The sequence below is a fragment of the Antrostomus carolinensis genome, unplaced genomic scaffold (genome assembly GCF_000700745.2).
Source record: "Antrostomus carolinensis isolate BGI_N321 unplaced genomic scaffold, ASM70074v2 scaffold9369, whole genome shotgun sequence".
NCBI lineage: Eukaryota > Metazoa > Chordata > Aves > Caprimulgiformes > Caprimulgidae > Antrostomus > Antrostomus carolinensis.
Window position 1 is genome coordinate 1,389 of NW_010336439.1, and position 13,111 is coordinate 14,499.

The window sequence follows — 13,111 nt, forward strand, 5'->3', positions numbered from 1 at the left end:
AGACAAAATTGTGTCAACCTGAGGTAACTCTGAAAAGTTATCCTCTGGCAGACCCTTATTGGCTTCCACTTCTGGGAAGACCCCAGTAAGTGGGCACTGCTGCTGCAGGGGAAGTGGTGTGTCTGTCTGACCTTTGGTCTCCAAATATTCTTTGGTAAACTGCTGTTGGGTTTTCATCTGCAACTGCCTTTCCACCTTCTGCAGCTCCTTCAATATTTTCTTCTTCTTCTGTACTTGTTCTTCTCTGTTCTTTTTAAGTTCTTCAATCTTATCTTTATTTAAAGGTTCACCTTGAATTAATTCCAATGATTTAAGTTGTGCTTTTTCAATAGCACTAATTCTCTGTCCAAGTTCGTTCAGCTTGCCTTCAGTCTCTTCTACTATGCATTCCAAAGGCTGGTATGGGTGAAAAGGTGGCAGTAGGTCCTTATCTGCTACCTGCAGGGAACTTGACTTCTGCTTGGATGCACCTAAGCACATGAAAAATGTTTGAAAAAATGCCATGCTGAAGATACCCCAAACCTCCCCTCTCACCCACAAAAAAAAAAATAAAAAAAATAATAAAAAAATATATATATTAAAAAAAACCCAAAAAACTTTATAACTAGCACTGCACATCTGTGAAACCACAAAAAGGTAAACCCTACACTCCATGTTAAGACAAGAAAGGACAAAGCATATAGCTGGAATTTTCATTATTGATCCTAATATGCCTTTGAACACAGCTATTTTAACCTTAAGGAACCATAAAGGTTTCTAACATCATGACAACACATCTGGGAAGTGAAATCAGCAAGAAGAGCAAGGCAATTTAAATAATTTACTGAGTTCTCAAAGTTGTTCTGCTGTGCAGAGCAATTAAACTAAGACTATTTTCCAGAGGCTAATTTCCAACAGCAAGGTTACAAGCAAAAGTTGCCTATATTTGAGAGAAGACAAACTCTACAGCAAGATCAGTATTTTGAACCAGTATTTCTCCAAACACTGTAGCATTCCACCTTTACATTACAAACAGAATCCTGCCAGTGTAGACTTAAGGTACACAAATATATTTTGAAGCTTTAGCACCTTTTTAAAAGTTCTGGGACAAAATTAACAGCTTGCTGGCCTCCCTCTCTCCAGTAACAAATTAACAATTCTGTTCACTATTAAGACTTAAAAAATAATCTTCAACACAAATCTAGCAAGGAACACCAAGCCAGGGCAGTGCTTCTCTGAATGCTCAATGCCTGCAAGCAATTCAAGGCTGCTTTCCCAAAAGCCACGTCTTTGAAACCTCCAGTCAGATCATACTAATAGGAATCTATTCAGTCCTGAAATTTTAATTATTACTTCAGTGTAAGAAACTTTAATTAAACATGTGAGAGGTTTTAGCCTGATCAAGTAATATTCTGCTCTAACATTCATTTGCTATACCTAAACAGGGATATATACAGCTTAAAAAAAACTCAAAAAACAAAACCAAAAACTACCTTGAAAAACACCCAAAACAAAACCACCAAACACACACACACAATAAAAAAAAACAAAGCCAACCCAAACCACCTTGAATATTTACAAAGCAGATTCATAAAATTAATAATTAAAACTACACACAGTTTGAGCCATGGCTTAATAAAGTTGCCTAAACATCATATAGCTGACAGAAAATCTGGATGCAAGAATTAAATCCCCCATGACTCACTAGCTCTGGAAGGATTACGTTTCCTAAAACACTGATCTATTTCTCTCTGGGCCTTCCTTCACCAAAATATGAATTCACAAGTGACTTCATTTTTTGCATTGCTGTCAAAACAGGAGTCACATACACCTCACTGTGAAATTAATCTTTTTTTGAGGAACTAATTGAAAAAGAAATGAATGTGAGAATTTTATCTTAAAAGCGAATTGTCTTTTGTAAGGAGAAAGAACAAGTATTAAAATAGAAGTGAACCAACTCTGTCCTCAATATCTTCACCAGACTCTCTGGAATGAAAGCAAACCACACCTAAATTTAAGGGAAACAAGAAATATCTTAATATCCCCAGGAAATAGCCCAGCATCCCACAAACACTGCAGATATCCCTCAGTAAACTCCTTCTCCAGCTCAGTACTTTACATAGCTGCCTTGTATTGGTCAGTAGCTCCAGCTGAATAACTGTTCCAATCACTACTACTATTTCGTTTCTGAACCATAAGTGAGTCCCAAAACAATTTCTCTGAAGACAATAAAGAATTTGACAAGTTTAGCAATAACTTGTTCGGTGTTGGCTGGTGGATATTTAGCTCAAGCCTGCTATAAGCTGCTGGCTAGTTGGCTTGGTAGTATACTTAGAGTTCATATAGTTATCCTTTCATTTTTAAAAAGTGTGACTTACAATGTCAGCTTTGCAGACCACTCTTGAATATATGTGCACTCACTAAAAATCTCCAAAACACTTGTCTGTATCTTTGTTAGAAACTAATGAAAGTCAATTGGTCTTTTGAAACTAAGCCGCTCCACTGCTGAAGTGACAGAAAAATTACAGGAACCTAACTAAAAATTAACCTTGCCTTTAAGACATGACTAAGATTGGAACCTTTTGCACTACCCTGTTTAATACTGTTCCTAAGGTTCCCATGTCCCTCCTTTCCATCCTAACACAAAGCATTCCCACGACCTGACAGCTCTGGACAGCTTCCATCACTCTGTAAGGTAAGAAAAGCTGCAGTTCAAAGAGCCCCCAGACAATAAAGTACCAATATTGTCCGTCTCAGTTAAGTCCCATCTGGGGAAAAAAACCAAGCCTGTCACAGGAAAACTTTTCTCTAAGCGCAAGAGAGAGTAAAGAGCAGCAGTACAGCCTCATACCGAGACCTGGACTGGGGAGAGTAGCCAAGGCTGGTCTTAACAGCAGGCAGCAGCTCAGATCAGGAATAACCACAGAAAGTTAAGTCAGTTTCTGAAGACAGGCTTTAGGAAACCGGCAAGGGAAGAACGAAGATCTAAAGTTTCAGAAGAAGTGTAGAGATTTACTCTAATCAGCTTCTAATTAGTTAGCAGGGCCACTTTTCAGGTACCAGATCACACTTTCCAGTCCAGAAAATACTTGCAACCTGTGATCTTGGGGATACTGGAAGAAGACGAAGGGTAGGAAGAAAGATCTGCTAAACTTGACAAACCAGAGGTGAAGATGCTGGTGGTAGCTTCAAATATGTAAGCACTGTAATATAATATTATACTACTGGAAGTATTTAAAAGTAGCGATTTCCCGTTTTATCCAAATCTCTTCTGTGTTACAATATCCTGAAAAATACTGTGCCCATTTTAGCAAATAATTATAAACAAAACACTACTTTATACTTTCACTTTTGAAATATCTAAGTGCATTAAGACTTAAAAATGTAATCATAGGAGAGTTCATAACTTTTTTTAAAATTTATTTTGTTCATTTATGTCTTTTGTGGAGCATTGATTTTCTACACAACCAACCTACTACAAAATTACCCAGCAACGTGAAGTAGTCCATCTAGCCTCTAAAACAACTGTTTTGGCCACTTTTAGAAAACTTGTTTATTATTAAATGAAGACTGGGGATCAATGAAACACAAATACCACCTGGTAATCATGATTACAAGACAAAGAATTGGCAGAAAGCCCACAGTGGTCGTGGGCATGCCAGGAAAGCCATAGAACAAGGAAACAACCATTTCCCAATTGATTTAGTGAACAGTAGCACCAATTGCTCTTTTCTTTACATCTCCATATTCCCACAGGTTCTGGACCCTTCAGCCTTCATCACCATTCCTGCAGAGCACGCACATGGCTTCAGCCAGTTTTCTGACCCAATACACATGACTCAGGGTAAGACCTACCCCTGCACAAACACAGCTTCCCATCTATTTCTCTGACTTATTCTCTCCAGGTAATGAGAAGGAAATGTTTCCTATGGAAAACACTGTGTCCCGTACACTGTAGATATTCTCCTAAGTACCTGAGTCGCAATAGTCCCTTCACCCAGCTGAACAACCCCCAAGCACTGCTTCTTGAGCACCCAGTAATATGCAGGGAGGAGATCATGGCCAGTTTTTAATGCTTTCTGGCTGCAAGTAAGATTTAAAGGTCCTAGATACTGTGAGCAAGCATTTGTAAAAATAACCTTCATATTTATAGTCCTCACACAACTCTCCTAGGCATTAAACTCTTGTAATTTAAATTTGCTTAAAACACATTCACTCTTCACAGGGTTGCCTATGAACAACTCTGATACCATATTTCATCCTGAGTGCTTATGATTTTCGAGGAACTTGCTCTTCTAGCCCTGACTTCTAATCCATAGGATGTATTCTTCAGCCATGAAAGAAGTAATTTATATCCCCTTTCCCAATGAATAGAGCAGCACAGGTGAGATACTACTGGTCCAAAATAAACCTACCTGTTGACCTCAATGACACTGTTATTAGATGTATCGTCTACATTTGCTAACACCCAAGTGACAACCTCATACTTTAGAGTAGTAGTACAGGCAGGTACTTGTGCTGTCCTCTGCAAGTCTGAGGACTGAGAAACATGAAGTAGGTAAGGGTATTAAAATTGTGTATAAATTAGGTAGGTGTATAAATTAGGTGTATAAATTAGGTGTATAAATTAGGTGTATAAATTAGGTGTATAAATTAGGTGTATAAATTAGGTGTATAAATTAGGTGTATAAATTAGGTGTATAAATTAGGTGTATAAATTAGGTGTATAAATTAGGTGTATAAATTAGGTGTATAAATTAGGTGTATAAATTAGGTGTATAAATTAGGTGTATAAATTAGGTGTATAAATTAGGTGTATAAATTAGGTGTATAAATTAGGTGTATAAATTAGGTGTATAAATTAGGTGTATAAATTAGGTGTATAAATTAGGTGTATAAATTAGGTGTATAAATTAGGTGTATAAATTAGGTGTATAAATTAGGTGTATAAATTAGGTGTATAAATTAGGTGTATAAATTAGGTGTATAAATTAGGTGTATAAATTAGGTGTATAAATTAGGTGTATAAATTAGGTGTATAAATTAGGTGTATAAATTAGGTGTATAAATTAGGTGTATAAATTAGGTGTATAAATTAGGTGTATAAATTAGGTGTATAAATTAGGTGTATAAATTAGGTGTATAAATTAGGTGTATAAATTAGGTGTATAAATTAGGTGTTAATTATATTTAATAACATTATATAGCTTAGTTAAAATCTTACCCTAAAAGTACTAACTGATTAATTAGCAAGGACAGACATTTGTTGTATTTTATAGTAAGCAACAAAAGTTTAAGAAAAATCACTGCTTTATTTTTAAGGTCTTTTCATAAAACTAAAAAGACCAAAGCTTTGTTTTTACAATCCATTTGACTCTCCAGGAAGTTTCTGTCAACATAACTTGCATTTCAGCCCAGTAGCTTCCATCTTGGCTGCCATCTGAAACAGTTATATTATACTTTACTTTTTATTAGATGAAATTCTGGGACATGTTGGCAGCTCCTTAATTTCTAGAGCTGTTAAATGGAGCAGGGTTGGGGAGAAGAAGAACAAAGAGTTATCCAAATCCAAACAGTTAAATTCTAAAATATTTTTCCAGTATCAAAAGAAGTGGCAGCAAGCAAAATGTCAGTTGTGTGATACTCATCATCTCTGCTGGAACCATTATCTGTATGAAACACCATGTCATTCTGATAGAACTTTAAAACAAACCAAAAAACACTAACACAAAAAGCACAAAACAATCAACCAAAAACCCCCAGATTCATTCTGTTCCTCACTTCACAAAAGGCAGATATCAGGAAGCATACATCCATACCAAGATCTTTGTGCTTTGTTAACAGGATTGATTGTCCCCTGTTCTTGCACTTCAGTGTTTTTTTAAAAATCTGATTTCACTCAGAAGTCAAGAGTTAGATTTGCAGTCTGCAATCCAAATTCACCAGCCTCATCAACAGGAATAAGATGAGCTGAATATTGAATTTTCATGAAAATTCTGTGTTTAACTGTAATTCATATCAGTAAGAAATTCAACTCTAAGAACCTGGGGAAACAATAAGTCAGCCCATATACAGACAAATGCAAAGTACAATATTGTATAGTCTGGCTAATTGGGTAACTAAAAATCGCCTACTTTTCCCAAGTAAATTCATCTGCTGCATTTCTTTAAATACATACTTAATTCTTCTTTATAAAGAATAGGGTGATCCAACAGGCAATGGTTACATGGCTGAAACCAAGCCATACTTAATTTTCTGAAATTCAAAAATTTTAGTTACTGTCCAATCATAATCTTCTTCCAAAATTTCCTCTTGTAGCTTGACGGCATCTAACTGGAAAATTGCGAAGACATAATTAAATTGATCGGTGGCAAGCAGGTGACTGAAGCTTCAAAGGAGCAGAGTTACACAAACCACTGTGAAAAGATTTTCATAGGCTTGTGCTCTCCGGGAACTATGCACATATCTTGTTTTTAAATCATCTGCCTGCACTGCTAAAGATTCGCATAAAAGAATAATAAAGTCTAGCAAGAAAGTACTAGTGAAGTTAGAAAGCCATGAGGCATAGACTATTAGATGTCACCTGGTAATTCATCCTGGATAATTGGGTCAGCTGCTGATCGAGGCAGAAAATATTAAGGAAATGGCAAGAGTTAATCAGAAGGTACTGAAGCACACGAAACAACGAACAGGCAGCTGGACTGTGCAGTAGAGAAGTCTGAAAGGAGTCAGAATATAAAAGCAAGATCAGCTTGGTTTTTTAATGCTTTCACCTCAATGACAACAATATAATCTTTCTAGTTCTACTGTTAACTTGGCCCCTATTTCCATCAAATCACACAGTGTATGAGATCTCTGCCAGTATATAACACATTATTAGGAATAAAAGTCAAATACTGGAGTAAAATAAAATTTATTGAATTTGTAGCTATTGAAGCTACATGGAGTTTGTTTTTCTTTCCTCTCTCCAAGCTGTTAGACTGTTAGATTTAGCATAGATACAGGGGATATTGTATATTGAAGGTGTAACTTAAAAAGCTTACAGATTCCAAAAATCCTACTCAGCTTTAAGGGACCAAAGGCAGATGTGGGCAGCTTTCATGTGAATAACTTAAGTCTATTAGGCCTTGTGGAATTCTAAAAAAAACCATGGACCCCAAATAAGAAATAATGCAAGTTACTGCCCACTTAAATACAACAGTGGAGAAGTCTAATGACAACATGTTGAGAAGTTTAAAGCACTCAGTTCAGGCCAGTTAGTTCATTTGCAAGCACAAATTTGGATTAGCTATAAAGTAAAACAAATCTGGAGAAAAACTTACAAAATAACTGATAACTCAGCCCCCCCAAAATAGACTACTTTATATTTTGACACGTTTAAAAACACCTTACATAGTTCAAGTATTTCAACTAAGAAAACATCCTGCTGCTTTCCACAGACTTCTTGAGCATCCCCTTGTTGCACTAGCATGTTAGTGTTTAAGAATGTTCTGAAAACTCTCTGTGGGTTCAAGCCTCTGCGCTCATCAGGCATGCTCCGCAAGAGACTAACACAGAGTGAAACACAGCTGGGAGCTTCAGATCCCGCTCTTACTGGGCATCAGCTGGCATTTACCAAGTAGGTGAGATTATCAACGGCAGCACTACTACACCAGCTGATTTCCTGAAGAAATCCAAAAGTATTCCTGTCAACCATTCGAGTCCTGGGCACCGAGATGCCCTAACCGCTGGGAAACAGAGGCAGGGGATGTGGAGCTGCACCCCTGTACACCCCTGGCAGTGTGAAGCAGGAGAGGCTCTCTGGTCCTGCAGAAATGGCACATTTGTTTTTTCTAGCCAAAAGACTCTCCATGTTGAACAACTGCATCAGAATTGCTGCTGAGCAACCCTGACCACATTCAAGCCAAGGCAGCAGCAAGTACAAAATGACAAGGAATGGATCTCCTGCCTCTCCCCACAAAACCAAAGAGCTGAATCCAGCTGAACCAGGATTTCACTTTACCACAGACATAGACACATGCTAAACGTAGTGCACTGAAAACAATCCTTCCTAAGCACCTGAGAGCTGAGGTCTGCTCAGACCTATGAACTAATTCTGCTTCTTCTTTCACTTGATTTTTCTTCAGCTCCTTAGGAGCTTACCATCTTTATGTACCACCTTTATCTGAGTCTCTCTAGACTCATTGTCCACTCTGAAATGTTTCTCTTTTCAGTTGCTAAACACTGATATGAAATCCTTTGTAAAAATAATTAGTCAAATTGCAACTATTCCATTCCAACTTTACATAATAATAATAATAATAATAATAATAATAATAATGTAATTCAAAATTAGACCATAAATTTTTCTTGAAAAACCTCACACCAGATTTGAATCATAACAAGAACACCTAAGTGTATTCTAGTTTTACATTAGTCTTGCTGAGAAGTCTTCAGGAAACAAGTTGTTACTATTGCAATTCTTCCAAAACTAACACAGATCCTTAAAAACCAGCCTGTGCTGAGGTTAAGCCCCAGGTGCTCCTCTCCTTCCTCCAAGTAGTTAAGAGCTTATACAAAAAACTCAGGGGGCTACTTCTGACTGTGAAAGCAAGACATTTGTCTTTCCCCAGGATAAGCAATTTTGTTAGATAAGAACTGAAGACCTCTCCCCCCCCACCCCCATGGAAATAATGAACATGCCTTTATTTGCACCCTCTTTTGCCCTTCATCTCCCAAGAAGTCTAATGATGAAAGTCTGGTAGATTAAAGCCACGTGTGTGTAACAAGAACGGAAGTTCAGTAAAGAACACTAGCTCTATCACAGTTCAAGTAGCAGAATGGTAGCACCATAATGATCACACAGCATTTATCACAAAACCACCATTTTCCCCTAAAGATGCGAGGTACACAAGAGCTTTGCACACAAAGTTTCCAGGAATGCTTCATCAGCCTAATGATACCTTTCAGATTGCTCCATCTCTTGCAACGCATCAGATTTCTTTCACTGACATGTGTGAAGCATGTCCTGAAACACTGAGACAACGAGATCTCTCCATGCCAGTTCCAACAACACGGTACCTCTAAAAACATGCCTAGAGTATGTGCTGACATTTGCAATAAGGTGTGGTTTTTTTTAAAAAGAGAGCTATTTCTTAAACTACAATCAACTCTGCTTTTTATAATTTGATCAAATAATGTGAGACTTAAAGCTTCTAACTTTAGTCTTCTGACTCAGTATCAACTAATCTCTCATCAATTCCCATGCATCATAAAATGTACTTCCAGAACACTAACCCACTTTGCAACACTAATAGTTATTTAATTGTAAGGGCACACATGCTGGTATATAGTTTTTTGCTGTTTTATTTGAACCAGAAGTTGCACATTCTTTTCATTTGTTTGGTACTCATTTTTACAAAATCCAAAATCTCAAGTGTTGCACATCCTAGGAAAATGATTCAGTAACTGCATTTGAGAAGTCACACACATGGCATATACACAAGGAGAGAGTCACGGCTACACACTTAAACACCATTAGGTACTTAGTTTTTTTCTCTCTTCATTTGTGGCCCTGGGGACTTTTTGTTTGTTTGCTTTAGGAAGCACTGAGCACTTCCAGAATAAAGGAATTAAGCAAAACTAGCTAACAGAGTTTTGGATACTATAAGATTTAATAACTCCATCCAAAACTGTAAATCATTAGGAGCTCCGGCTTGTAACTTTTCACTTGAAAGTCTGCTTCTTTCTGAGCTGACTTAGCAGACATGAAAAATTTATTACAGAATCCATAGCTGGAAATGAACTGCTAAATTCATCGTTTAATGACTGCAAATAGTTTTAACCAGTCAGTTCAACTATGTTCAAAGCAAAAACTCTGACGTTATAATTATGTACAAGAGTACTATTACTAACACAAGAAAAATTCTCCTGTAAGTAGATCTCATTGGCATTTTACAGTGCCATTATGTCTGTATTGCTACTGTAGGAACAGAAAAAAGCTGATATATCAAGTTCATGGATAACAGTTGAAACTATTCTAGACAATCAATGTACAACATTCAAAAGTTAACACCACATCTGGAGTTTATCAGTTTTTATCAGTCTGCACTATGGCAGTTACCATGATAATTTTCTTCCAAAAATATTAGGATAAGCATAATTCTAATAATTTACAATAAACATAGTAAAATGAGAATAACCAGTGTTACTATACTGTAGAATACAAGAAAATAAGCAAAAACTATGCACTACATAAAATACTTCTAAGTTATACTTCATTAGAGGTGTTCAAGAATTGATGGAATGGACTATGCTACGCATAAGCTCTAATAAGATTGTCCCCAGCCTATCAGTTTCCAGATGGCATATACTCTCTACATACTAACCTTTCACCATTCCAGAGAGAGGTGGTGAGTTCTCTTGAGGGGTTCTGTCAGGTTCCTGGGGAGGTACAACCATAGCAAGTGTATGCACTGGTACACGTGGAACCTTAAAATAAACCAGACACACACTCAGATAAAAAAACCTTCTGAATGGACCAGATCTTGAAGCATTAATACAAAGACACATTTCTACAGCAGAGCTCCCCACATTATATTTTCTTGCATATAACAACCAAAATCCACAACAATATTTGAGGGGTGCTGTAACAAGGGTTTAGAACTGTTGAAACAAAACACTGAGCAAACGTAACCAAGAAAATAATCTTCTGTTGAGATACTAGATTTGGGACTATCCCATCTAAGGAGCAGAAAAGGGAACAAAGCTCATGCACTCTGCACGACACTGTAGACAATACCAATCAATTTTCTTACTCTCTACCATTTTCAAATGCACAGACTTTTTAAAAATTCTTTCCACTGTATATGTTCACATCTAAATTAACTTCAGAAGGTAACCACTAAGGAAGTGCTTCTTTGCAACATTCATGGTGATATTAAAAAAAAACCCCAAAAAACCCCCTTATGTCTTACCTGAGACTGATCCTGAGATGGAGGTGTGAGCTGAGACAAGTCTGCTGCAGGAACTGACAAAACATTGTTTGGGTAATCCAGCAAGTAAGAAACAACATTTGTATGTCCTCCTTTGGCAGCTTCAATGAGCATTGTAGAGCCATCCTGAAGTGAGATTTTGGAAATAAAAAGCCAGAAGATAAATTTTGCTCCTTGGTGTAGCATGGAAGACATGAATTAGGCTATTTTAAATTGCGCATTTACTAATCCATTAAATCAACTACGTGGTTCTTTCAGTACCTATGACAAATGCATAGTTTTAAATGAGTACCTTGAGTCGGTGAGTAGGATCTGCACCATGAGCCAGAAGGAGCTCAACAACTGCCAGGTGGCCTCCCGCGCATGCCAGTGACACCACCGTGTGGTCATTATTAGCTGTAGCCCTGTTAACGTTGGCACCTAGAAAGAGAAGATCTCAGAATTAAACACAAGGAAATTATTGGGTTTTTTTTAAAAGTATCAACAAATACAGTATTTTCTGGAACAGAGATAAACTTCTCTAATCTTCCTAATTCATACACACTTCTAGGGTAAAAGCAAGGGATTTTGAATAACTAATGACTTCTACACATCATCTTCCTCATCTTGTAAAGACGGTAGTAAGAGTTATCAGTGGGCCTCATAGTGGTAAAAGAGGGAACACAGTGTACAAAGCACAACTTTGAAATTTTAATTCTAAGCACTTCTCAGCATCACCACATGGTGCAATTATTACTGTTTTAGAAAGCACTTGAGGATGTGGGTTTTTTTCTGAAGGAGGGAGTGCTTTTTTTAAGAAACTGAAAATGTTTGCTGTACTTCAAATATATTTATTAATCTATACAACAGAGCAAAATATTTTCTGATTCACTGTACCATGAACTAAATGAAATTCAAAAACCAGTTTGATAAATGTTCATATACAGATGTACATATACCAGATTAATTCTGAAGAAGGATCACAAACGTAGAATTGCAAAGTGGGATTTTAAGCTTTTAAATTAGTTATTTAAACTAGTATTTTACCTTTGCTAATAAGGAATTGCACAGTGCATAAATGACCAGCTCGCGCAGCCTTCATTAGTGGGGTTCTCCCACCTTCAGATTCATGCTCCTATTATAAAGAAATAACAGATATATAAATGGGCAAAAATTAGACCATTTTTTCAGCTTTTGAACCATCTCGTGATGGGAACAGAATTATCTGTCTCAGTAGAAGACCTATCTTATAAGCCGACTGTAATAAACATAAACTGATTCAAGTTAATTTTCATGTTATGTTACGTTAAATACTGAATCACACTGTCAAAAAGCATTATGATCACATCTATACTGTTAGCACACAAGAAGTTTCCCTACCTATATACCCCTTTTTATTTTACTGTTCAAATGCGTAACATACTTAAGAGCAACATCTTGTTTCCTCCTCAAAAAGGGACAATGATTTAAGACAAATATCATCCAGCATCAGGAAGTATACAAATAATCATTAACTGATGCGCAACAGTTCTGAGAGCTGTGACACGCTGCATGCCAGACCCTGAAAATTGCAATAACGGCTGAAGCGCAGACAACATTTTTAAAACATGCTGAAGAGGATCAGCAATAAAAATGAGATAAATCACTGCAGGTCACAAAGTCTCTGAATAAGAGGATTGGGGAATAAAGCAGAAAGAAGACAAAAGGACGATACAAACCAACAAAAAAAGGAATGAGCAACAAGAACAATTTTCTAATTTAAAAAGTTTCTGACTACTGGAAAGATGTGGTTGAATACAACTGTATTAGAGAAGTTACAGAGCTAGAAAATTTGCTTGCTATGTAGACATGATCAATATCACAAAGAATGCTGACTAATACACATCAACCCTCCCACAGCAACAAGAGGAGAGGACGTCCACCATCTTCCTGGGAGTGTTTGTATTTGTGCTCTGAATATTCAGTCTGATCAATAATATACTAGGACCACGGGTTTTTAAAATGAAGTATCTGGGAAGCAAAACTCTAAATTCACTATTTACTTCTGGAATTGCATGGATATCTGATGGTGAAAGTTAACATTTAGTATTGATGGTGGATGATACTGCTATTTATAAATATAAAGGGACAAGAATAGATTTGACAGAACAAATCAACTGCTTCTCATAATTTCAGCATTC

At 36.8% G+C, this 13,111-nt stretch overlaps 1 protein-coding gene across 1 annotated transcript in view; it reads right to left on the reverse strand.

Annotated features, from left to right (window-relative positions):
- The window catches only part of LOC104530308 (ankyrin repeat and KH domain-containing protein 1-like), a gene marked incomplete at both ends in the record, with an annotated part of 64,348 nt that overhangs the window by 269 nt on the left and 50,968 nt on the right, over positions 1-13,111 (reverse strand). Inside the window, 5 exon segments of the mRNA XM_029086701.1 lie at positions 2-470; positions 10,347-10,449; positions 10,935-11,078; positions 11,245-11,372; positions 11,979-12,066. Of these exon segments, the coding sequence (XP_028942534.1) occupies positions 2-470; positions 10,347-10,449; positions 10,935-11,078; positions 11,245-11,372; positions 11,979-12,066 (932 nt within the window).